The 26,602-nt window shown below is 49.1% G+C and overlaps 2 protein-coding genes across 6 annotated transcripts in view; both read left to right on the top strand.

The window, feature by feature from the left end:
- Positions 1–9,079, top strand: part of CCDC62 (coiled-coil domain containing 62) — a 17,776-nt gene extending 8,697 nt beyond the window's left edge. For all 5 annotated transcript variants that reach the window (XM_025198400.1, XM_006015138.1, XM_025198397.1 and 2 more), the window contains 4 exons: positions 3,593–3,815; positions 5,190–5,321; positions 6,568–6,660; positions 8,743–9,079. In XM_025198400.1, the coding sequence (XP_025054185.1) occupies positions 3,593–3,815; positions 5,190–5,321; positions 6,568–6,654 (442 nt within the window). In that variant the 3' untranslated portion in view covers positions 6,655–6,660; positions 8,743–9,079. The remainder of the gene's footprint in view (positions 1–3,592; positions 3,816–5,189; positions 5,322–6,567; positions 6,661–8,742) is intronic.
- A 4,432-nt stretch (positions 9,080–13,511) lies between these two features.
- Positions 13,512–26,602, top strand: part of HIP1R (huntingtin interacting protein 1 related) — a 43,790-nt gene continuing 30,699 nt past the window's right edge. The window contains exon 1 of the mRNA XM_014518258.2: positions 13,512–13,583. The gene's annotated coding sequence lies outside the window, so the exon portion shown is untranslated. The remainder of the gene's footprint in view (positions 13,584–26,602) is intronic.

Here is a 26,602-nt window from a genome sequence, read left to right as displayed (position 1 = left end):
CATTCCTGCATAGTTTATCTTGGTGTTTGTATACAGACTCTTTAATTTTGGTTGGAGTTATTTTGCACTGTCCACTAAGGGATTTTCTTTAGTTGAGGCCCAGCCAGTAGACAGGCAACCAAGTCAGTGAATGCTCAAAGCCATCTTCTGCCCTGAAACCATCCCCTCTACACCCAGTGCTGTCTATTTTACAAATCTGTACCAACCATCTGTTGGACTCTTGAAGGGCACCTTGGGCTACCGCCATCTCCCCTGGTGTGGATTTGCTGTTGTTTGGGACCTTTTGGCAGAGCTCACACAGGCCAAATATAACATTTGTTCATGGCTTGAGTCTGATTTCAGTAGTCTCCAGGTGCTGCCTTCACAGTGCAGGTGATTGTATTTTGTATGCAGAGGGGAGGTTCTAGTGTCTTATGCGCCACAGACCAGCTGGCATTTTTGGCTTGAGTTATTGCTAATTTTCTTTTTAATAATTGACAACAAAGATCTTGACTCAGCTGGTGACGTGCTGTGCCTTACCCCACAAGTGACTGTGAAACGTGGGATTGGTGGAGCTGGAAGGATATTATCTTCTCTACAATGACCTCATTTCTGCTGTGCAGACAGTTGCTTTGTTGTGTGGAATGGATGTTAATGCAGGTTTAATGACCATATATGATTGAAATCAGAGCATCAGAATGACGACAGTTGACTGTACTGTCATAACTGGCCTACCTCCTTGCTGGTTTGGAAAGGGCCGAGTTGTGTCTTGGTTCAAAGCACCTCCCCAAATCAGATCTATTTATGTCCTTTTCCCTCTCCCAACCATGTCTTCCTAGAAGCTGTTCAGATCTGTGGACTGGTGTCCTGAACCCAGTGCCAGGCCTCCACACCTCCTCATTCATCTCCCACCTAAGGAACCCCTTCTTCTCAGAGGCTTGCAAACAGTAACTCAGGCCACTCAGACACTCTCTGTACCCCAGGTTTTTACAGGAGGAAAAGTAAAATGAAACAAAAGAAACAGTTCTGAGTTAATGTCTTCCTGTGGATCTTCTGCTGCAGCTTTTATTCCTTTTAGATTGTAAGCTCTTTGGTGTAGGGACTGTCTGTATTAATCCTGTCAAGAGCGGAAGGGGGCATTGTTGGTGCTTACTGAATGATGAACGATAGGTTGCATGCTATCATTTGACACTTCCCTGCTGATTCAGAAATGTGCCAGTAAAACTGCATTTATCAGGGAGAGAATTACAGGAACACATTAGGTTGAGAGATGGTCACATCTTTCTGTGCTTTTTAAATGTTCTGTGGTATTCTTATTTTAATTGCCATATTTAAGTGATGTTGATTCAGGGGGGTGGGCAAAATGGCAGATCCAGCCCACAGCAGATGAGCCAGGGTGCCCAGGCAGCAGGGCTGTGTCCAGACTTCCTTTCCTGGCAGCCCCTGCCCACACAGCTCTTGGCTGGGATCGTGGGGCTGGAGCACAGCTGCAGTGTGCTTCCCACACACCCCTGTCTGCAGAACCAGGGCTCTGCCCCAACCCCGTGCTGTCACAGCCCCATGATCCTAGTGTCTCCATGGACAACAGTGGGGAGCTGCCCTGGGACAAGGGCCGGTCTTGGGGTGGTGATGGCATTGGGTTGGGGTCAGGTCTGGGGCAGAGCCGCAATCTGCTGCCTGCGTGCCCCTGCCCACAGAATTCAGCATCATTGCAGGAGCATGTGGGCAAGCGGATCATGGCTCTACCCTGGCCCTGCGCTGTCACCACCCCAAGATCTCAGGGTCTCCCCAGCCCAGCCCACTTGTCTCACTCCTGGCCATGTGCCATGCCTGTGTGGACCCCACCCCTGGTGGTGGGTGCAGAGCAGATGGATCAGGGTGCCCAGGCAGCGGGTCTGCATCCAGCAGCTGAGTCTGGCAACAGCAGCCAGAAGGAGCTGCTGCCACAGGAGCTACTGGGAAATGGGGTTGACCACCCCCGCCCCCCCACCATTTAACAGCTGGTGGTATATACCACTGCACAGCTCTAAAACTACAAGCAGATCCCACAACACACCTTTGTGTTGGCTGCAAACTGCAGTAGACATTTTATTGTCAATAGAACTCAGTAGGCAGGTGATTTTATTAAGCATTCAGAATCTGTCCAGTGCTAATTCCCTGGCATTTATCCCAACACAACGAGACTGACACCCATGCAGGGTTCTAATGGACTTCTTGTACTGCTAACATATGTAAATTAGGTGATTTTTTGACTGGCTGAAGCTTTTATTAATTTTTAAAAATTTAATCAGTGCCTACCTGGTCAGATGTAGAGCAGTGTAACTGGCATCGCTGCGTCTTTGATGTCTCATGATATGGCACTGAAGCTTCCAAAAGCAGCTCACTGCTATTCTACAGCAGTATTTTTTTCCCCTGGCATAAACGGGGAAGTTGATTTATATTATGGGAAGAAAGACTATTTGTAACCCCATTCCTTGAAGCATACGTTGAGGTTGATAGCACTGTTAAGTGGAAAACAAAGGTGATAGACTGGTGCTTGTGCCAATATAGCAGGTCTGAAGATGATAGTGGGTCAGTGCTTAGCCAGTGGTGTTCTGTTGAGTATGACTTACCCTTAGCATGCAGTATTGTTGCTTTTTAAGATGTGGTGATGAGAGAAAATATGGTTATGCAGACTTAACCCTAATATAATGCTTTTTGTGGGGCAGAGGGGATTATGTGTAGGGTGAAGCCAAAAAAATTGCATATAAGTACAAATATTCTCAGGTTTTGGATTTTTTTTCTCCTTTAATTACTTTTCCAACAAGTGATGGTCTGTCTGACAGCTCTGCAGCCATGACACCAAGTTGCACTGGAGGACAGCTGCAGGTGTGAAGAGATGACATTGTACCTGGAGTCCAAATCAGGATCAGTTTTGCCATGCTTTTGGGAGTGTGGCTGGTGATCAACCCTGGTTCTATGCTGCTTGGTTTTTACCTGCTGGAAAATTTGAAACAATCCACCTTACTTTTCAGCTCCATACCCTGAAACCCTCCACAGGCTGTCTTGTTTTGACTGTAACTACAGCTTACTAAAATTGTACTTGCAGTCAACATCCATCCTCACCTCAACTATTGAAAAAGTTAAGTGTAGCCAAAGGTCAGAGAAAACTCCCAAGTCATCTCTGTCATGAGGAAATAACTTTTAAAAGTTATTTTAAAACATTCCATTTAAAAGGGAGGTCTAAGTATTAGGCTTAATTAAAGGTGACTTTCAGGAAGGGCACATGTGAGGGTTGAAAATGAAAGCAGCAAGAGTGTGGCTAACTTCCCGAAAGAGTGTGGCTACCTTCCTGTTGAATGTTAAGAGGAATTTTCATATTTGTTTGTCCTGTCATTTAGGTTAAATGGATGCATAAGTGTATGGTAGTATATCTGCTTCTTCACAGAAGTAGTTCAATGCCCCGTTATTATACTTGAAGACTGTGCCTCATCCAGCCAAGATCTTACATATGGGCTCAGTTTTAAGCAGAAGAATAATCCCATTAATTTAGTTTCTTGCATGTGTTTGCCTTGCTACATTGGACCTAAGTGTATGTGTGTTGCACAGTGATTTTTTTTTTTGTTTTTTGAAGAGACTGTACTAGTGGTGACAGTGAAGAAAACGTGGATATGAATGCCTTTTATTTGGACTCCCCTTGCTGTTTGACATCCACTCAAAAGGGAGATGGGCCCCAGAGATGTGAGAAATTCTTTGATGCAGACCTGCCATTGGATATCAGTAACTTGTCAGTGATTCAGCCAACAAATAGGTGCTACAGTCCTACTGCCAGCCAAGCCAGTAATACGCTTCATCAGGTGCTACACTATTTTGGAGTTGCTAAATACCTGTGCATATGTTTTTGTGCCACAGTGGCTCACTGGGTATTTCTTACTGTGTATTATGGATTATTAAAAGTAATTTCAGTTAGAAATTACTGTCCATCTTCACTGTTATCAAAGTGAAAGGCACAGATACTATGTTTCCGTGCCTCTGCATGGGCAATGAAAGTAAACTAGTCAGTTAAGTCATTTTCCTTTAAGTTTCCCCAAATGTGTTAGCCTGATGCTGAAATTTGGGGGATTCAAAGGCTATGGAGTAATTAACACAGGCCTCCAAGCTGGTGCCAGCCTGTGGAGTAAAGCCAGAGGATCTGCCCTTTTCATCAGGAACTGGGTGACAAAGATCTAGCCATCACTAGTCAGACCCTGTAAATTGTGGGATCTGAAAATGGCTGGTGCTGCTATTCAAGGGTGATGGGCAGATGTTGTTTCTTTTTTGTGCTGCCTGCATCAGCTGGTTGTTACTGGCACTGACAGTGTAAACTCCTTCCCATATCTGTTTGCATTCCACTTTATCAGTACAGTTCTGCTGCTGCCTGATAATAATCTCCTCCAGCACTGTTTGGGTTCCGTATTGCTGGCTTGTGGAGGAAAGATATAGAGCACAGCTTTATTTTTCTTCTGATACAAACAGGGGGGTTGAGCTTTCTGATGATATGAGCAAGAATTTAGTTCAGTGCCCTTGTAGAGGGAGGCTGCAAATCAGTCATTCAGATGAGAGTAGGGGAGAAGTGTCTGCTTGGGAATGTAGGAGTATGCCTCTACTCCCAGATTAGACATCAAGCCACTATTCTGTTAAATCATCAGTTGGGTTTGTGGGAATCCCTGTTGGGTCTTGAAGTGAATCACAGCCCTGCACAGCACCTTATGCAGCATGTTTTAGGCTCACCCTGAAGAATTAATAGACATAAGATTAAGATCTAGAGCTAAGAATTAGGCCTGTCTAATCCTAGAGATAGAGATGTGTTTACATGAGTATGGAAAATAGAGGAGGAGGCCAGCAATGGCATTTGGAGTTAAAACCAGCTGGCTGCCCTTTTAGCAGCTGCCAAGACAGATTTCCTTGTTTAAACTGTAAATAAGTTTGCTGCCTCTTCAGTTGTTGGGAATGCTAGCTTTTGTCTCCTAGTTGCCTCCAGCCATGGTGATGTGCAACTGCACAGACCTTTTAATAGAAATAATAAGAATTAAACTGGTAATAACAGAGTCTGCAAAAGTGCTGTGCAGTGCAAGGTACTTCAAAGGTAGAGGTTAAAGTAAAAAATGCAACTGGCAGCAGTTCATGTTTCATAGTGAATCCATTCCAAAGCAGTCACCCAATAACTTTGATTCAATTTCTGTTTCTTCCAGGACTCCTGTTCACCGACAAGCAGGCTGCAACGCTTGCTGGCTGAGTCTCGACAGATGGTTGCCGATCTGGAGCTTAGCCGCCTCCTCCACGATAGCCCTGGTTGCACTCCCAACAGCAGTTGTGTTAATACGGTATTTAATCTTTTCATATGGGCGATGTGGGGAAGTTACTGTGAACATTCCCTTCCTTTGGCTTGATCCTCATCATGACGCTATAAACAGTGTACTCCCAGCACTTTGCTGATGAGGAAATTATTGCATACTTGACAGTAAAGTGTCTGAGCCAAATTTTTCCCCTTCTTGCAACCCCAAAAACTCCCCCAGGTCCCAGTAAACCTTAGTGTGAGTGTCTAAGTGAAAAAGCTGTGCAAGAAGTAGAAGCAAAGGACAACACAGAATTACCCTATTTAATCTGTGTACACTTGTGGATGGAGAAGTGGTATCTGATATGCATATGTTTTTTATATGGGTATAAATAAGAGTCAGCATAAGTAGGGTTAGGTTTTCTATATTTTCATTAATTCGTTCACTGTAGGATTAAGGATAATGAGTTAAGTTTTAATGACAGTCCATGAAAAAATCTGTGCGCGGTTATCACAGTTGTTTATGTATTAAGGTATCCCATTCTGTCTATGGAGTATTGACACGTTTGACTTGTGAAAGAGACTTTCCAGTTGGCACCGTTGTTTTGGTGGCTGTAGAACAAACAACGCAACTTTAGTCTAGTTTTAAAATATTTTTCTCTCCTCTCTGTCAAAAAAGTACCCAAAACACGTTTAACAGGTTTTTGCCCAGTCTGCCCCAGTCAGCTAATTTGTGTGAAAACTGATGGCATGAGAGGCTGTGTTAAACTGGTTCTGAAACAATTTGAGGCATGGTTTGACACCAGCCCAACATAAGCATTTGGCTATGGGAGGTTTGTTTCTGCTGGGTTATGTTCTCTAATGGGTTCAGTTATTTTCTTCCATCAGCAGGAGCAAGTGCTATAGCTGTATACGAATGGTTGGAGATTATTATATTTTTCTAGACATCAGTGAGGCCATCTTTTTGCAAATCGTTCTTCTCTTGAGCCTTTTAGTTCTCAGTTTGACTCCGCTGCCACAGTTTTAATCTTTACATTGTAACTGTATCAGTGACTTATATGAAAGAGTCTCTATAACGTAACATTGTATTTGGTGCCATCTCAGCTGCACAGTGTTCAGATGGGGTTGAATAATGTGTGTGCCATCTCTCAAGTGAGACAGAAAAAGGAGCCTGGGGTAGGGAGCCTATAATTATTACTGTTTCCAGTTAGAACTCTGCAGTAACATTAGTGTTTATGATCCACCATGAAGTCTGTACATCTGTACATAGGGTGTCTGTCTTGTTTGTGTTACAGGCTATAGAAATTACAGAAGCTCTTCGCAAAGCGCAACTGCCAGCTGCCGAAGAAAGCAAGTCCAAGCTTTCACTGTTTTCATTATGACCTTGAGTAAGTCTGTTTTTTCTGTCTTGCTGTTTGCTTTGAACTTTTTTGCAAACCTACCTGCAATGCTAATAAAACTACAGATTTATCCACTGCAGATGGGCCTTGACACAAGGCTTCAAGTGTTTTCACAATAAAATCCATATAAATGAGACAATATAGTAGCAAGCGGATGTTAGATAATGCACCCAATAACTCCTAAGTCAATCAAGAACAAAAATTTCCTCAAGTATTCCCCTCAGAAAGTCTGACCATTGAGGTCTTGCAGCTTGAAGTCCCAATCTGCCATTTCTTCCATGTGGATTGTGTGCCGTGCCTCTTCAAAGCCGTGTGAAGTGAAGGTATGTCAGGTCTTCCACATGCAGCAGATTATAGGATCATGGCCTGGGGCATTATTGGATAAACATGGTGGAATGACTGCCAGACAAATCCTCTGTTTCCAGCCCCCAGGTCTCCAAACCTAGAGACAGTTGAAAAGAGCTGATCTTAAGTATGAGGACACAGAGGCGCTGCCTCAAAGTCTTGTCCACAGTTGGTTGGGTTTTTTGATCAAAACAACTTCCTCTATTGCTACCACCAGTCTAACTTCACTAGTTGGAAAATTAGTGGAAACAGCACACGCAAAAGACATTTTAGGCATCATGTTGTTGAGACCTGTGCTCATGGGTGAGATGTGATTAAAACGCTAGCAGCCATCCTGACCCCAATCAGGGAAAAGGTTGGCAAAAACTCCCCTCATGTTACATGTATCAGAATGTTTGTCTGCCTAGGAAAGATGACATACAATAAGGATGTGAATCTTCTCTTTGCAAATGCTCAGTACGCACTGCACGTTCAGGCTGAGAGTGTCTCTGGATCAGGTAATCTAAGTTACCCTGGACATTGTGTGGACACTAAGCTTGTTCAAGGAGTTATGCTGAAGTAGCTTGTGTCCTGCAGTTTCAAACTAAAGCTTGCTAAGCACAAAGGACTTGTTTACATGTGGGAATGATTCGGCAGTAAGATAGGGTGTGAATTTATGGAGTACTAGTTACTCCTGGCTAACTCCTTGGCTGGACTCTTACTGTGCCATAAATGTGAAGCTGCTTCTTCTGCTGACTCTATACTCATGGTATACCTACCCTAGCTTATTTCTCAGTACCTTCCCTGTGGAGACAAGCCCTGATGCAGATAGGGTACCTAACCGAGTAAGGACAATAGGGATTAAAAGCAACACCTTAATTTGTATCCAAAAACGAGCTGGAAACAAGGCTGGCTCTAGGGGTACCAGGTATGGGTCTCAGTCCTGAGGAATGCTGAACACCATAGTCCTGATCCATAAAGTGTCTAACTTTACATGGATGACCTCAGTGCCTTCAGCCAGGAAAAAGCCAGACAGACCAAAAAGAAAAGGACTTGCCTGCAAATCGCTGTGCATTCTTAAGGAATACCCCACCAGCTATTGCAGAATTCCTTTGAGTTACCACTGAAGTCTCTGGTAGAAATGTGCATAACTAAATCAAAAGGAATCTTCACAAAAAGTCCACCATAAGCCCAGGGATGAGTGAAACATTTATTTGTACAATTATTTTTACATTGCTTTGAAATGCTCAAGTGGAAGGTGCTGTATAAGTTATAGAGGTTACTTTCCTCTCTGACTGCCAGTTTTTGGTGCGCTCAGTCATCTCCTTTCCACTAGATGAGAGAGTGATTTGGAGGGAGTCTTGAAGCCCCAGAAAGGTGAAAGCAATCGCAAAATGGTGCTAGAACTCCTTTGGCAGCTGTGGCATGTGCCACTGCTTGTAAATCCTGACTGTTTTGGTGTCAAAGGGTAAAAGGAATTGGCCTTGTGCAATGTGAGAATTGCTGATATGCTCAGAGGTAACGCAGAGGTGGAAAGAGCTTTTCTAGCAACATGCCTGTGATGTCCCGAAGGAAGCCTGCTCATGGGGGCTCCCCTCTGGACATGAATGTATTATCTATTTTGTCTTTATTGCCATTTCTATTACACTTCCAAAAGGAAATGAGGATTTGTAACCTAAAAAAAGAGTTACCAGTAACTTTCCAATGGTTTTAAATGAGGTTTTTTTCCCCTTCTGTCAAAACCAGGTTGCTTTCCTGTTGTCTGGAAAGCAAGAAAATGGCACCCTTTGGAAGGAACATGGGAGACGTCCTGATGCATTGCCACAAGCTTTGAGAACTGAAGATCGTCACCACGTATGCACTACAGGAGACAATTGCTTAACATTTGCCTGTGCCTCTGAAGAGTACTGTATTTGCAAGTTTCCCGGGTGCCAAAAAACTGTGACTGCATGCTGGAAGCTAATGTGTTTGTGAAGCAGAGCTCTGAATTATGCCAGCACAAACAACTCCCTTTGTGAAATCCATCCTCAGGTTAAGGGGTAGCTTACTGCCTATAAGCAAGACTGTAAAATATGTAATTGTTTATTCCCTTTTTTGTGGTTATGTGACACACCAGTGTTCACTTTTTTTTTTTTTAAACCAATTGTTTTATTCTGGACTGTTGCCGCCTAAGGAGGCATTGAATAATGTTTTGGGGAAATTGCTAATTAGTGTCGCAACCAGGAAATGCCTCCTACGATGCTGAAACTGGAGAACCTTCATCCACAGAATGAGCAAAATAACCCTCCCCTGGTCCTGGGCTATTTATTGTAACAAAAGGTTCTTATTAGCTCAGATGTTTGTATAGACTTTTTAGTAGGCTATGACAACAGCCATTATTTAAGGTACACAGCTCTTTTAAGTAGATTAACTCTATTTTTCTTATCTTCAGTCTCTCAAGACCTGAAATGTTCTGAAAATAATTTGAACATAAAAGGCCATATGAGCTAATAAACACGATACATTTGCTACTTACTGTCTTGCCTGCATATCTTCATTTCATACTTGACACATGCTTATTTTACTAAGGCTCTGTAGGACGTGTGATGCAGGCTTCCAGGCTAGCCTGCATGCTTCGTGGCTGCATCTGCAGCCCTGGCAGGAGGCAGGAGTCCCTGCTTCTCGATTGCACCTGTGCAGAGGATGAGTTTTAAGCAGTCTTCCAAATTCACTTGTGAAGTCAGTACCACCCTCCTTCCTCTCTACTCCCCCACTACCACTGTTAAGTGATCTAGACTCCATTTTCAAGGTATTGTTAACTGATTACAGTGGGGCACAGGAGGGCAAAGAGCATAAGCACTAAAACCACACAGCTAGCTCTATTGTATGATCTATACACAGGTTTTACCCTGATGGGTTCCTAATAGGTCAAATAAATGCAACTTTTGCCACATACTTTATCAGTGTAGAAGTGTTTTATATCTGCCTAACTCATTAAGAGAAGGTGAAAAAATATAAGCACTTCAAGTGTATTTTAAATTAGCATAACCTTTTACGTTACCTGCAGTGTTATGTAACTATTTAGTAAATGGATTAAAAACTGGATATAGAAAACTTGCAGGAGGTTAGCACTATGGTTGTACCCTGCATGCTTTTTACAGAGCTGTCACCTCTCCCACCTCCTTGCCACTGTATCTTTAATCTACTTCAGAACATCGTTTGTTGAGGTACAGGAGAACTGCAATGCCCGACAACTGCAAGAGGTGGGAAGTTAGGGTTAAAGTATTAGCATATTACCTAATGTACAAAACAACCCTGTTATCAACTGTGCTCTGAGGCTTTGTATGGAAAGTCAAACTATATCAGCCAGCTAAGAATGGGACTTATTTTTGGAAACATGACAAAGTCAGGGTGTGCCTTTTCTATTGTCTTCATAGACTATACTGTTATTAAAGGAAACAAGGCTTCCATTTAACAGCTGCCTGCTTTCAGCTTGGGCAGAGGTGTTCTCTTGGGTTCGGCCTGTCTAATTATAGGAGGGAAGCAGGTAGCAGTGAGGTTCATCTCTCTTTTTAGTAATGTGTACACTTTCCATTAATGTACATGGTATAGAGAAACAAAGTTGATAATCAAAAAGTGTGCTTCTTTTATAGGAAGGCCATCCAATAGAGAAGCTGATACAGCCTTGGCGGAATTACCAGTTATACAGTGAAGACAGACAAATTAAAGTAATTGTCTCGTGCATCATCTTTTTCCTTAACTGGAGTCCTGCTGCTGAAGTCCTCGGGGTCAAGTCTCTCAGCTCCTAAAGAAAGCTGCTATCTAACCGATAGCAGTGCTCAGATGTCTGACAACACGTGACTACAAGATGGTAGAAGTGATCGGAACAGCTCATACATACACAGTGCACGTGTAGTATTGCTAATTAATGAATCCTGTCTCAGGAAGACCAGTAGGATAAGTGCAATTCAGAAAGTTTTTCTTCTCTGATTTCTATGCATAGATGGTAACAGCGTATCAGCTGGGTCTAACAAGTTTTTCTCTTGTAGTTCACTTGCAAAGCAGAGTCATGAAAAAAATCAGTCTCTGTCATGGAGACTGTGAAGAGCTGCTAATAGGCAAAATAAACGATTCAGGAGGGAAATCCCTGTGTAGCTCGCGTCTGCTCTGCTGGTTGTGAGCGCAGAAATGGTAAGCTGTGTTGGGCACACATCAAGCACGTGTGGAACTGCTTGCACTGTTGTTACGTGATTCTCCCCATCACTGTCCTGTTTACGTTGGATGTCGGTTGCAATCGAGTGTGAACTCTGTTTAGCACGGCTCTTTGTAGATGTGTATGCAGCACCCAGAGATATTGGTGGCTGGATACCTCTTTATAAAAGCATACCACAAAAAATCTAAATGACCTCCAACTGACTGGCAATATTCAACCTTTTTTTTTTTTTTTTTAGCAAAAAAAAAAAAAAGACTCAACAAATTCAGTTGAAGGACAAAATCTCTGCCCAAGCTGAGTGCTACCAAGGTCTGCGGTACTTTTCCACATGTCGCAGAACTGCTTTTGTGGAGAAACTCAGGCCAGTTTCCCCACAAAAGAAATGGAAGGATTTGCGATCACAATTGGGGAGGTCAAGCAAAGCAGCTCTCACGTCTGCAGCACACCCTGCCTTTTAACAGAGCAACCTGAACTGGTGCTGACTGGTTTGTCCTTGCCTGTGCTCACAATTCACTCTGCAGTAAGAGCCCTGCCTCGTGTCTGCTCTGAGCTGGACACAGGTGAAGATCTATCATTCCCCTCTGTGATTCCCCCAGAGAGGAACAGCCAGTGAACTCTACAACTGTCATCTTGGTGAATTTTCAGACAAAAAAACCTGTGGTGGAGAGTGGGTAGTCCTCAGGAATTTACCTACTGTCCCCAGAGTACAGCATGACTCCCTCGTTTAAAAATGCCCCACTCAAGAGCTCAGATCCAAAGGTAACGGGTTTAGGACAAGAACCTGAAAATGGAAAACCTCCATGGTGGTAATTTTTTTAAAACCATGTGGGTCACTTAATTATTTCACCTAGGCTCACCATTCACCCTGCCATAGCACATAGAGCCAAGGGGTGCAACTGCATCCCCCTCGACTCCTGCTCCGAAGTTGAAAACCACCTGCCTGGCAGTGGCAGCAGCATTTCTGCTCAGGCAGCTGAGGGCATCAGCTGAATTCATGGCTTGTGAAAATCGACCTGCTTCCTTCTAAACTCTTCATTCTGCTGGTATGAACCACCCTCCCTTCTTTCAGTGGTCTTGATGTGCCCCCATTAAGAGAGCCTTTCTTCTGCCGTGCTGCTGTCTGTTTGCTGCTCCTGGCAACACAGCTCCAATTTCACAGCCCGGGAGAACTCATTCCAAGGAAGTTTTATTTGGTTTTTTGCTTCCATGTGAAACTCAGTCGTCCAGCCCTAGGCCACTGGCATACGAATTAACCTTCTAGTCTATTTTTCCCCCAGAGAGAAACAGGTGCTGCACTCTCTGGGGTGATGCATCTGCAGCCCCTTTCCCAATCCTAGAGCTGCCCATGCTGGAGCCTGGGCTGGCACCTGTTCTCTGCTGCACCGTGCAGCACCTCCTGTGCTCTTGCTCGGGCTTTTTCCTTCGTAAACACCCTGACCCTACAGGCTGCAGTGGCTGAATGGGGTTGGGGGGGGTTCTTATACTGACAGTCAGGTGTCTGGGTTGTAGCCATATTGGTCTAGAACAGAAGGCAATTGGGACTCCAAGTAGAGATGATCTTTTATTAGACCAGCAAGATTTTTGCAAAAAAAAAAAGATGTCTTTAATTGCAAAGGTTCGGGCACAAACACCCTTCATCGGGCATTGGAGAAAGGATTGTAAATGTTCTCCTGGGTTGAAATGAAAGTTCATATTTCATAGGACTCCTCGGGGCAGTCTGTTCATAGCTGGTATGAAGCCTCTCACCTCCTGTGAGGATCTGTCATGATGCAAATTACCTTGAAACAGGCAGGAGCAGGATCTCCGGTTTCAGGTGGTCAGAGTTGCTTCCTGCTTGGGGAAAATATGAAGATTTTCATTTTTTCTAAATCGGCTAAAATTCAGTATCCTTCATATGTCCGGTATCCAGGTTGAAGCCATATTGGTCTAGAGGAAAAGGTAATTGGGACTCATAGTAGAGATGAGATCTTTTGTTAGGCCAACAAGAGTTTTGCAAAAAAAAGGCTTTCATTGCAAAAATTGAATTGCAAGATTTTTTGCAAGAAAAAAAAAGTGTCTTTAATGGCAAAAATGTAACTGCAAGATTTTTGCAAAAATCCTTGTCTACTAGCAGATCTCTCTGCTGCGAGTCCCCATTGCCTTGTACAGACAGTGTCTTTCATAGGCGAGCGTGGAGGTTTTGTGCCCTTCCCAGCACAGGCCGGGGCGGGCGGGAGGCTTGTCCGTGCGAGCCCCGAGGCAGCGCTGCCCAGGCTCCTCCCGGAGGAGGGAGGGAGGGAGGGGAAGGGCGGGCGGAGCCGGGCGCGGGCGGGGCGGAAGCGTGCCGGCGCGGGTGCTGAGCCGCCGCGTCGGACACAGCCTGGAGGCGGAGCGCGAGCAGTTCGACCGCAACCAGGCAAGGCCCCCGCGCCCCTCGGCCTCCCCGCACGTGGGCCCGGCCCCCCGGGCCACGAGGTCCCTTCCAGCCCCGCGCCCCGGCGCCTCTCTAGCGGGTGTCCTGCTCCCCTGGGAGGCGGCGGGCCCCCGGCCAGGGAGGGCAGGTTGGCTGGCCGCTGGCTAGCCCAGGGTCCGTTCGCACCTGACCAGGCGCGGCGCGGTTTTCTTCTGCACGAGGTAGAGTTAGTCTCCGGTCAGGAAAGGGTGCATTTGTACCTTGTAGACTAACCCGACTTGAGGGAGAGGTGTAGAAACAGGTGTCAGGGGCATTGGTTGTCGCGGTGTTGGGCTGAGGAAACAGGCAGGCGAGGTTCTTTGGGTCGATGTGATCTCTTTTATTAGACCAACAGTGCGGGCTTGAGACACTGTCATCTACCAAAGTAGAGCGATCCCGGGCACTCGCGGTGGGTGTCCTGCTCCCCGAGGAGGTGGCTCGGCCCCCGTGTCCTCCTGGGCACAGCCAGCACTGAGGAGGCCGGGCACGTCTGTAGACTCATTGACTAACCAAAGCATCTGTCTACTTTGGTTAGTCTGTAAGGTGCAAATCTACCTGGGCCTTCCCCTTGACTGCAGATGAACTATGTTTGCCCACCTCTCTTGTACGCCCTTGACAGCTTAAAACTCAGGGGTAGAGATGTCTGTGGATTTGCAGTTGTGCTTCTCAGCTTACGTTCGGTGGAGAAGCAGCCTGTCGAGACTCATGTTTTTGGGTCATTTTGGAGAAGCGCTTTAACAGGCCCGATGTGTGGGCCGGTCGTGTTATGGGTGGGACGGCCGGTCGTGTCATGCCTTTAACCAAGTACAGAGAGAGCACTTGTTCGCGGCAAGTCTGTTGGATTTGCTGCGGGGGGAGATCTGCGCCGGTAGCCACGTTCGCTGCAGTTCTGCCGGAGATGGAGAGCTGTGAACTGCGCAGTGGTCAAGAAAGGCCGGCTGCAGCCTAAAAAGGACACCAATGGGATCAAATAGTTTTACGCAACCTAAGTTTGCTGAGAGTTTTCCCTTCTATCGCTGAACAAGAGGCTGTCATTTCTAACTTGGCTGCCCGCGTGCTGCCTTCGTAAGTCATGTCGGCTATCCGTGCGCCAGTCAAAATCCAACGTTTGTCCACATCTCAGATAATTAAGAGATCAGTCCGGTTACAACCCATAAGGTAGAATACAAGGCTTTTGAAAAATATTTCAACGCTAAGCATTAGGGCAGTTACAAAATGTGGACAAAAGCATCCATATCGTTAAGGCCTTGTTTGTGCACATACTGGTGTAGAAAAGCATAATTACTCCTCCTGGACGTGCTTAAATAGCTCTGCGGATGATGCACAAAAGCAAAGTGCCCGTGTGCGTTCCTAAATCGGGGTTCGTGGTGCTGCTTGGGCTTGGGGGAGAATCCCCTTTCCCTTCGTGTTGACAGAGCAGTTCCCAATAAGCAAACCTGGTTGTGCCGGTTGCGGTGCTGATTAGAGAGGACTCTGCCCCTGCCCGTCGCTCGCTTTGTGACCCTGGATTTTGCGTCTTTCCGGGATGTCTCGGTGATGGGGCAGCCATGTTTGCTTGCTTGTTTGGCTTTGGCTCGAGCGGAATAATCGCGTGTACAAATGTGACGTCGATTTAAGTTTAAGCAACAGTCACGTGAAACGGTGGCTTGAGCTGAGCCGCGTAGCTTCCCTCCAGCCCTCCGCCCTTGTTGCAAAACCAAACCGTTCCCCCGTAACTCAGGTTCCAGGAGAGGAGTGTCTCTTCCCCTGCGCACGAACGCAGCTCCTCCCCATGTTAAGTTGGGGCTCTTGGCTCGCTTGTCACTGATGCCGGTGGCTATATCATTTGAAAGGATCGCCCAAGAGAACACAGTCAGCCCCGCGGAGGATATTTTCCAGTGGTGTTATCTCCTGGGCAAAAGCTCCAGATGTGAGCAAATTACCGAATAGAAAGTTTTATGGCACCGGCCTGACAAGGGACACCTGATCCTTTGGCACACAGCTGGGCCTCTGAAGGTTAAGGGAGCAGCAGCAGTAAAGATTGCTGAACCAGTAGTCTGTCTCCCCACAAAGCAGCTCAGGTGAGCGTGCTGCGGGCTGCCCTTCCAGTGACTTTGGTCCTGCCCTGCCATGATCACCCTAGTTAAAAAGGAGGCTGTCCCGTCCTGCCGTACCATAAGCCGCTCGTTTCTGTAGACTAAGCACACAAACCCTGGTTTGTTCCACTCTTGAGCCTATCGAGGGTGCCCTCTGGGAGGGGAAAGGTCCAGGATGTTAAATGGAGCCACGCTGGTCATTGTGAAAGTGCAAGGGAGTTAGGCGCCCTCCTTGTGCCAAGTGACTCAGAGAGGGAAGAGCAGGAGCAAAAATAGGTGGGGATGCCTGGCTTCCCAGTGCTTTGCACCTGGGGGATATGGGGCAAGTCTGGGAGCATTTCTACCTCCTTTTCATTCAAGAAAATAACTGCAGCAGTCATTTGATCGCAGGTGGCAGGCAGGATGGCCCAAAGCACTGTGAATGGGAGGGGGAGGCCACTGAGAGAGGCAGGGCGGGAGGTGAGGACTGAGCGCTCCTGCAGCAGCTAGTCACGGACAGGGCTCTCATTTCTACTGCTTCTCATGTGCTGCAAACAGGCCGGTCTGCCCTGCGGTGTGCAAACCTGCTTCCTTCCCCTCCCTGGGCAGCTCTGCAGAAAGATCTGTAGAGCGATCAAATCCTTCTCAGACAAGGAAGTAGCTAGTCGGTTTCTCCGTGAAATAATGCATGCAGCCTCGTGGCCTTGCCTCGATGGATCCCAGTTTGCTTTTAAGCTGACCTGCTGCTTCAGACTATAGGCTGCTGTGTCGTCAGGATTCCTGCTCAAAGTAGCCTGTTCCCCATGCCCTGGAGAAGGCAAGGCGTGCAACAACGTGCCATGGACGTGCAAAGCTACCAAAAGCCCTGGTGCTACTTTCCTCCTAGTCTCCCTTCTGCTCTGGATCGGGACGCTGTTGGGGCCGGAGGGTGCAGTAAGGCACGTGCAGTCACCCCAAGACACTGCCGTATGCCTGACCTAGATGTACACACCGGGTATTGGCTCACAGCCGTCCAGGGGGGTGTCATGCGATCACAGTAACGCTGTACCCTCGGTCTGGCACTGGGGCCAAAATCTCATCCATCGCTAGGAATAGTCAGCGCTCCAGTGCTGGCTGTGTTTTGTGCCGGGCATACGCAGAGGTCCATCCCCTGCCCCAAAGAGCCAGAAGTCTAAAAGATCATGGGCACCATGCCCCACATTGCTTCCTAGTCTGCTTACTGCTTGCTAAATCTTTCTCCCCTGCAACAGACCAACTTTAATGTTAGGACTGTCTGCCACAACAGCTGCAACCCTAGGAGCAGAAAGAGGTAGAGTAGTTAGCTGTGTTAGTCTGAAGTCAGGCAGAAAGGCAGGGGAGACTTCGCCTATAAGGTGCAATTCTACCCTGTAAGTGTAAGACCAGAGAGAGAAAATTCCCCTGATGATTTTTTTATTACTATTTTGTGCATCTGACATCCCGTTGGATCGGGTCACTCCCTTGGTTTCCCCTGTAGTCTTTGTGTGGGTTTCACACCCAGACGCAAGGGAGGGAGAAATAGAAAAATAGAATCATAACCCAGTAATTAGCTGACGTGACGGGTTGCTGCCCAAAGCTAAATTACTCATCCTACACTGGCTAGATTTCAGATGGATTGAAGTTTTGTTTGTGTGCCCACTGGTCTGTCTAGGACCAGATTTCCAAATAACTTTGTGGCAAATAAACCTAATTTAGTGTCTACAAGCAGGTATCTTGAGAAATTGTTTTCACTATAGTAATTCTCTTGCAAAGGGCATGGATAGTGATGCCCCATACAGTTAAATCAAACCTTAGTTCTGTCTGGAAGGTGCAGGGGTCCCTTTAAATGTATTGCTGCTGCAAACGATGGTGTAAGTAGGGTAGCTGCAGGAAAGTGTCTCAGTTAAATTTGTGCTCGGAAATCCCAGACGTCTCTAGCTAATACCGGTACCACTTGTACAAAACTGACCTCCTTTCTTCGTACCACGACCTGACCAGCCCAGGCCCCTTCACTGTCCTATGGATGAATGACTGAGCTCCATGAATCAGAAGTTGGCAGCATCCTAAAACTTCAGAGCATTAATCTCAGCAGCTGCCGTAAGTAATGACTAATTATTGACTTTATGTCAGGTGGAGCTCCAGCGTGTCACGTGGAGCGGGCGGTGCCCCTCGCTGTGCCACGGGTTTGACAGTGTTCTTGCAAGCATTGGCCGGAGGCAGAGCCGGTGGTTTTTGCTGAAGAGCGTGTCCCTCAAATATTCCGACGTTGCAATTGAGAGACTGAAACCGAGTGATCGGTTCCAGGAACTTGTAGCGATTGGCCCCTCCCGGCTTTTGAGATTATTTGGGAATGGAAATTATACATTCCTCGCCTCCCCGTCACTGGCTTTACGCATCCTCCGCCCAGACCGGCTGGGAGCAGGTGCCAACAGGGAGATGACGCCATCCTGACGGAAATGAAGCTTGTTCGGATGCAGGCGCCGGGGCCTGAGCATACCTTCCGTTTCATAATGAAATTTCTTCCTTGCATAAAGCCGAGAGGTGCCTGTCCCTCTCCTGACTGCCCCTGTTGCTCATCCGGAGTCACTTCCTTCGGGATAATATCCATTCCCCTGTGGTGTCTTCTCCCTTTGCAGGAACACGCACTTTAAAAGCCAACGCTAGCTTTGAGATGGGATAGTGCAGTCCAGTCCAGCAGGTGCTGGGAACTCCAGCTTCCTCCTCTTGGCGCTCATACTACTTATAGAAGTATTTTTTCATGCTGTTTGCTCCTTGTACTCAAGACCATCATTTCAGGGTTTCGTGCACTTAGCTCAGCAATGTGGTGTTTGGGCTGTTGGTGCTTGCAGGGCACAGGGAGGCTATTTGAATTTGAAATATTTCGGGCAGGAGTTCCTTTGACCCGAAGGTTTGTGGGGTTCCAATCCCCATCCCCAAAAGAAAAGCAATGCATTGGGCCAGATGTACCCAGAGGGCATGTCTTCACACACCCACACTGGAGATGTCAGTAATGCAGGACCATCCAAGAGCATAAAACCCAGGAATCCTGACTCCTAGTTTCCTGCTTTAAAGCGTAGCTGGGACAGAAATGTATTTATATTGCCACTGACTTTTGCACTCCTTTCACTGTCGGGGATGAGCATCTCAGCTAAATTAGAAAGTCTTATAAGATCTAAGCAGATGTCCAGAATACAGGGTGCGTTTCCTCGGGTGTCGCTTATCACATCCCTTAATTTGCTTGTTTTTAAGAGGTCATTGGAGGCAGGGCCGATTTGGCAAATGCAGTGCCAGTTACAGCGAAAGGTTTACAGAGCAATATTAGGCTACCAACAATAAACTGTGAGGGCGGCCTTACAGGGACTGGACGTCCACCTCCACCGTGTAAGGCTATAGCACTTCAGCGTCTCGGGCTGGCTTGTTCCAGAGCCTGTGGTGCCTGCCCTGGGCAGAACAGGTGACAGGATGTGGGTGGAAGCGTTGGGTGGTAATTAGATGCCTGGAATGAAAGAAAGGGGAGGTGAGCACCTGGCCTCTCTCATTTGCACTCCATAGTTGTGAGCTGTACTCATCGCGTTGGGTAGGTTGGTGGGTCTGAGTAATAGACTCGGCCCATTGGGGAAAGTTGCTGGACACGTGGACCCCATTTGCAGTACAACCATAGCCTTGATTAGGGGAAGAAAGAAAGGGGAGGGGTGGCTCTGACTCCAGTGAGCCACTTAGTAGGGGAGCAGGAATCCAGGAAGATATCCATGGCTCAGCTAGAGGAAATCTAGGAAGGATGAACATAGCATTAATATCCATTTGATCGATTATGCAAATATGAGGTTTCAGCCCAGTCGAACACTGACTTAGTATGGCACCTCTTACCTAAGCCTCTCAAAGCACTCGATAAAGGGTAAGGGATGAAACCCGGCTGGGAGGCTGGTGGTTATGATCCCCATTTCACAGCTGGAGGAGTTGAGCTACAACAGCTATTTTTTGCCGAGAGATACACGGGACATGTTTCAGAGCTGGGGAGGGGGCCCTGACACCCCATCCTGGGCCTAACCTCAAGACCTGCTTTCAGGTGTCAGGTTGTTGTATCTGCAGCCCTGGGCTCCTCCCAGCCCTTCTAAGAATCAGCTTCTAATTTTGCTGTCTGCTCCGCTGTAGTTTTGCATTGCAAGAGTAGTGGTAGTCACAGAAAAGAGAGGGTGTCTAAGTCAGTGGTTTAGGAAGCCAAAGGCAGTCCCACCATCATCTAAGTGCAGTTGTTGATGTAATCTGCTATTTGGGCCACAAACACACTGCGCGATATTGTCTACACAGCTCATCCTGTCAGCCTGGGTCTGCTTGCTTGGAGGGAAAGGTGTGATGAGCAGAATCCTGGCGCAGCCGGATGTTACTGGTAGAAACAAGCAGCGGTTGAGAAGCAAACCACGTTCCCGGGTTAACGGGTCTGTACTGGGCACAGGGTTGAATACCCAAGATAGATAGGAGGCAGTATAGATGTGCACCTTATAGACTAAGATGTAGAGAGAGCATGAGCTTTTGTGAACTCAAGTTTGCTTCATCAGATGCTGTGAAAGGACCCCGTGGAGCAGCGTAGAAAGTTCAGGGAGGGATATGAGCACCAAAGTTAGGGTGAGAGGGATGAGATGTCAGGGCTGCTCCCTCTGCGCAGATTTGGAAGGGCAGTACCACGTCGCGGCAAAGTGATCTCTCACATTACAAACGTGAACAAAGCAAGCCCCAGTTCTGCAGAAACCCTGGGGGTCAGCACATCGGACCTGCCCTGCGATGCTGTTTCAAGTCAGACCCGTGGCTGACACTGCAGAGATGCCAAAAGTAGGGAAACGCGAGGTCTCTAGTGATGTCTCATCAGAGGGAGAATGCAGACTCATCCATCGAAATGCCAGCCACCGGATCTGCCTGCTCTCCCACCCGTATTTCCGCAGAAGGGAACCTGATGAATCAGAGAGATGCCCCAGCTGAATGGCAAATGCAGTAATCTGGCTGATCTGGTCCATGGCGAGCACGAGGCGAAGCACAGGCTGGTAACGTGGCTGCAGCACCCTGCCAGGTCTGGCTCGAGGAGGCCTCTCCGGCTAGCCTTCCTTTGGGCTTGGCCATGCTTGGAAATTTCCCAAACACATTCTTCTGCAGAAACTCCCTGGGGGGGATTTGTGTGGCATTTTGGTGGAGGTTTGAACCCAAGTGATTCGTGTGGATCAGAAACTTGGGCACGTGGCCAGGCATAGACAAACCTTCCCCAGCCGGGCTCCGAGGGCCCTGGCTGCCCCCCTCTCCACCTTTCCCAGGCAGGCAGAGGAGCGGTGCTACATCCTGAGCTCAGGTTACCCCCGCGGCCGCGGGGACGGCAGCCAGCCCGGAACTCATCTAGACCGCCCTCGGATCTGGAGTCACGCAGCGCCTCCGCCTGCCTTCGTTTTCGGAGACCGGGTGACTGTTTGTCAATAGTGCATGAATGAGCCTCTGTCTCGCTGCCTCGCGGTGACGTACGGGCCTTCTCGCACGCGCCGGGCCGAGGCGACCTCCTCGAGAGACGGTGGAGCCGCTGTGGCACTCGGCCAAGGAGAAGGCAGCCGGCTCAGGGCAAGCGTGTAAGGGAAGGCACGAGTTCCCGGGGGAGAAGGGACGTTCGTGGCCCTGGGTGGGGGGCCTGACCCCAGCCCTCCAGCTGCAGATCCCAGGGTGGGCATCAGGGGTCCTCAAGCTGCTTTTGGGGTGTAGGTCCTTACGATGCAGTAGCTAGGAGGTGTAGAGAGTGAGTTTATGCATCAGCCCCAGGCAGCAGCATGTCCCTAAAGTCATAGGACAGAAGGGACCGAATAGCCCTCTCTCAGCTAGCATCGTAGCTGTAGCTGCAACCCTGAGCCTATATAGAGCTGTACTGTGACCCACAGTGATTTCTTTGTTCGGTGGCTACGTCGATGCAGTGAGAGAGATGTAGCCTTGGCAGGGTGGCTAAAGAGGGGATTTTATTCCTGGAACACGGCTGCAGGAGCCGGTCCTGGTGTCTATTAAAGATGATCTGCGTGTTTCAGCACCTGGCTCATTCCTCCGGGAGTATGCAACAGTCTCATCCCAGCATCGCCGACTGACAGATCCCTCCAGTGCCTTCGGCGGAGTGGATCTGCCCACACAACACATCCTCAAAATGTCTGTGATTGGAAAGGGTCAGACCTCCGAGTCTCTCGGTAACAACTGGCCGTTAAGCAAGACGGTTTTATTTCTGCGGAGCTGGCCCATGGAGCCTCGGCTTGGAAATTAGCTCTGTCTTGTGTGCAAGGAGAGGGGAAAGGAGCCCAGCCGTGCCACGGTCTTCTGAAAGACGGTTCGGGACACTGAGCTCCCGTCTTCCTGCCAGAGGCAAGGGATGAGAACTGGATAGCGAGCTCCCAGCCCTCAGGGAAGCAAAATACAATTCCTCTGCCAACAGGAAGGTGAGGGGCCTGGTCCTGCTCTCCGGGCACGCACGGTCTCGCTGTCTTTCCCCTGACAGAGGCCTACTTCTTCTGCGGGCTAGCTTGTGCAATGAGCCCCGAGACTGGATTTCATCGGGTGTGTGATTCAGCACCGTGGGCGCGGAGGTGAAGGGGAAGGCTGCGTGACTCCCGAGTGCGTGGTGTGCAGCCACACGAAAACCACTGGCGAAGACGCAGAGGACGTAGCTCTTGTATAACCCTGCCTCCAGTCCTCCAAAGGCTGCCGGGTGGGGTTTTGAGGCTGATCCCGTAATCTCTCCGGGAGATGGGATTAACTCATTGATAGGCAGGGTGGCTGGCAGCAGGCTGGCAGAAAGGCATGCTTTTGCAGGGGCAAGGGAGGAACAGGGAGCACCTGATTGTCTGCCTTCCACGTGTCGGGGTTTGGAGGGGGCAGGCACGTTCTCAGGGGATCCTGCCGCTGACAGGGCCCATATTGCACCGCGCACACGAAAGTCTCTCGGAAAGCACTTGGTTATAATGATTTAAGTGGGGAAAGAAGGGTGAGGGGTGGGTCTGACTCCAGCGAGCCCCGTCCAGGTAGATGTCCATGGCTCACGCTAGCAGAGATCTAGGAAGGATGAACATAGCTTTAATATCCATTCGATTGATTCCACAAATACTGATCGCCACCTTGCAGAGGCTTTGTGGGCTTGTTGCATTGCTAGGTACCCTGCCCCTTGCCTGCCTTTTGCTTTATGGGTGAGGCATCATCGCCGCTCCGTTCCCAGTGCGGTAGGTGCATCTAATCCACGTAACCCGGCAACATATTTGATATTCCATCATCCACAAACCCTGATATTAGGGCAGTAGTTTCAGGGGCCAGTCTTGTAGCAGAAACCACCCTCCACAGCCTCGGTACACTCCAATCCTGTTGGATTTCAACGTGGTGAAAGAGGACTCGGCACATGGAAAGATTGGGCCCTAAATCAGTAGGCCTGCACGTGGCCTGCAAGTGTGTTTTGCTGCACACTTTTTCAGGCTGAACCTCGGGGGTTAAAAGGATTAGATCAAATCATTGGCGCGGCTCCTTTGCCACTGTTACGGCCCAAACAGCAATCTAAGCTGTTGAGCTGTGCTAAATACCACGAAGGAAGGGGGATGCTGCTGATTCCCCTCCGTGCATTTAGCCTGTCAGTGCAACAAATGGGTCCTTTCGGGCAAGCAGGGTGAGTGCATGGACATACGTAGTGCCAAGCCCCAAAGAATCCAGATCTTGGGGAGAAGGGCGATCCGAGCAACTGTTTGTGACCCAGACATCCCCGTGCACGCAGGCATCGGTACTTGGGGTGAATGCCAGTGGCCCCCGTGAAGGGGGTGGCTGTGGTAGACCTAGCAGTCCTTGCTTTCCTAGCTCTGTCTCATCTTCAAGAGGGACAGCTGAGAGCTTTAACTTGTTTCGGGCGTCACAGTATTGCATCCTGAGACAGTGCAGGTATTTGAGGAGGACACTGGCTGACGGTAGGGGGCTACCTTCCTGCTCGCTTCACATGCATGAAACCCAACCCTAGCTGTAGCTCGCACTCGCCACTTGGGCCGCACGTCCAGGCCTGGTGGGTATAACCCGTTTCATCTCCACGGTGTGTCGTGTCCGTTGGGAAGAGCTTGCCCTTGCAGGCTCCTGGGCTCTGAGCTAACAGTTCCTCCCCAGCTCTGCATGCTTCTCAGCAGCTTGGCTCCACTTCCCAATCGCAGGACATTCGGTAGCTATGTTCCCCTCGGCCAGACCTGAGGCTTGCTAGTTCAGACGTCTAGGAGAAGAGCTGTCATCATGCTCGCCCCAGGATGCGTGAGCCTATGAAGTCCAAACAACCCATCCCTAGTGCTCCTCATCCGAAAGAGGGTAAAGCCCCAGCTTAGATTTGCACCAAAATAGGCCAGCGTCTGAGCAGACCGTGGGGTATTAACAGAGTACATTGAAGAGCTGCCCTGCCAGTGCCTGTGCCGCACCGGCTCTAAGCCTGCAGAAAGCTAACTAGTCCCAGGATCACAGCCGCTTGCAGAAGACCCCAGCCGTGGAGCGCTCGCCTACAGAAACCCAAAATGACCTAGCCAAGGACTCTGTAGTGGCAGAAAATTGACTCAGCCCCTTACAGGTCAGCTTCATCCGGACATTTCTATCACCGATCTCATCAGGCAGACTGATGAGCTGTGTTCCCTCGGAGGCCCTGGCGAAGAGGAGCCATCGAATGCTTGCTAACAGCTGTCACAGCCCCCTCGACCGCCCATTACCACCACCGCCCCCATGGCAGCGTGCCCAGTGCCTCCCCAGAGGCCTGCCCTGGGACCGAGAGGGTGAACGGGGAGGTGCGGCCAGTCCTTCCTCATACCGACAACGCCAGGTTAAATGCGCGTTGCCCCGAGTGTCTGCTGGCATGACGGCAGTTGGCGTCAGACCCAAAGCCGCATCTGTGTCCAGGCGAAAGGCTGACACAGAGGCTGCTTATTTTCCTTTTCTTTTTCTTTTTTTATGATTTGAAGATCAGATGGGATCTTGGCGGGGCTACAGGGGGAGAGGGAATGCCATGCAGGAGCGCGTTACAATCCTCCATGCAAAAGACTCATAAAGGCCTTTTAATAGCTCGTTAATTAACACTTTTAAGCTCTTCAAAGCAGCTTTGTTCTACTGAAAGATGCCTTTTCCCTCGCTAAAGAAAGCAAGCCCATCACAAAGCGTGCCGCGCCTGACACGGGGCATCTCTGCTGTCCGGTCTGACGCGTGTCGATGCCGAGAGCCATTGGACACGTATGAAGCCTTGTCCGTATCGGCGGGTGGATCCGTGGGAAGCAAAGGCTCTGTCCATTGTCTTGGAGATGCAGCTGCAGGAGGCCTGGCAGAGGAGACGGGACACGAGTTACCAGAAGGGCCATAAGCACGAGAGGGTGAAGATGGCATCTCCCAGCCGGCCTCTGCCTGCCCAGCTGCCTTTGCCAGGAATTATGCTGGCCTCCAGCTCAGGGGCGAGTTTCTCAGAAGGCAGGTAAAAGCCTGCGCCATCCATCCCCTTCAGAAAAAGAGCGTTTGAATGAGAAAGGAGGCCCTCATTTGCACTCCAGCGCTCGCCGGGCGGCTGTCCCCGTCTGCTCGCTTTTGGTTCCTCACCAGTCTCATCTGCACATGCGACGGCCACGTAAGCTGGCAGCGCCTCTTGTAGATAAGTCCCCTTTTTATTCCCGGTCCGCCCTTTTTAAGACAGCAGGCTCTCGTTAGCTCTGCTGGCCCCGCGCCACGCGCTGAGAAAGTGGGGCAGTCCAGAGGGAGCTGGCCTCGCTTCGCGTCTTTGTTCGGTGCCGGCAGGCACGCTGTCTCGGGCCCCACCTTAGTCTTGCAGAGGCCTGGGCTGGGTAGTTCGAGAGCCTTTCCAGCCCGTTCGGTGAGGAGAGCACGCGAACAGGAAACAGGCCGGCAGTTATAGCTGGCCTTAGGATTGCTGACAGCTAATTTGATGCCTACCTTTGGGATTTTTTTCCACCCCCACCCCCCTCTCTGTGTGGTTTCCTTCTTGCAAGCTGATCAGGATGAAGTCTTCCCCATGCCCTCAAGATAGGTAGCTGAGTGTGCTGCGCAGAGGATAAATGGGCCTTTGTGTGTGGGCAGGAGCAGGCACCAGCACACCGAGGTGGTGGCTCTGTCCTGTTGCGGAGGGTTGGAGAAATAGGGGCGATGCAGCAAACAGCTGGAGGTGGATCTCCCGCCACGGCCCCCGCCGCCCTTGCAGTCACAGCCCCCGCCGCCCTGCTCAGCAGCAAGTGGCAGCATTTCCCACCTCCCAGGACACGCCAGCCCGGGACTGGGGCAGCTCCAGGCTTCATCTCGCATCTGGAGCTGGGAACTGGGGGTCACAGGTTTGCATGGAGGAGTGCCCAGGGGTCAGTTCATCTGCCCCCCAGCTCTCATCCTGGATAGTCCAAGCTAATTTGAGTTAAATGCCATTCAAGCTGTGTGGATGACAGTCCGTGCCTGTTTTGAAGGCGTCCCAGCCCAGAACGGTCAGCCCCAGGATATCCCCAACCCAGAAAGAGGGGAGGAGGAAGAGCAGCCTCCTATCAGCCCTGCCTCCTTGCAAAGGAAAGGTGGGGGGCTCTGTTCAGCCCTGGTCTGTTCTCTTCTCTCTCTTGCTTCCTGCTCCCTCATTCCCCAGCAGTGTTGCAAGCATGGAAAGCTCGGTCAGTAGAAGAGCTGAATTTACTCTGAGGGTCCAGACTTCAAGTCCAAGTTCAGCTAGCAGCTCCTCTTCCTAGTCCAGACCCTTATCTCGACTCCGTAACAATTACAAGGACAACGAGGCCTTTGACCCCCACATGCCAGCATCTGTGCTCACCCTCACTGCAAAGGGGAAGCCAGGTGTTGACCTGTAGCTTCTTGCAAAGCCTCCCACCTCTTTCCTGTGCTCCCCTGCAGCATTTTCTGTCCTCAGAGAGACAATTTTCAGATGAAGGAAGA

This window comes from Alligator sinensis, unplaced genomic scaffold (assembly GCF_000455745.1).
Source record: "Alligator sinensis unplaced genomic scaffold, ASM45574v1 scaffold628_2, whole genome shotgun sequence".
NCBI lineage: Eukaryota > Metazoa > Chordata > Crocodylia > Alligatoridae > Alligator > Alligator sinensis.
This window is presented reverse-complemented; position numbering and strand designations above follow the sequence as displayed.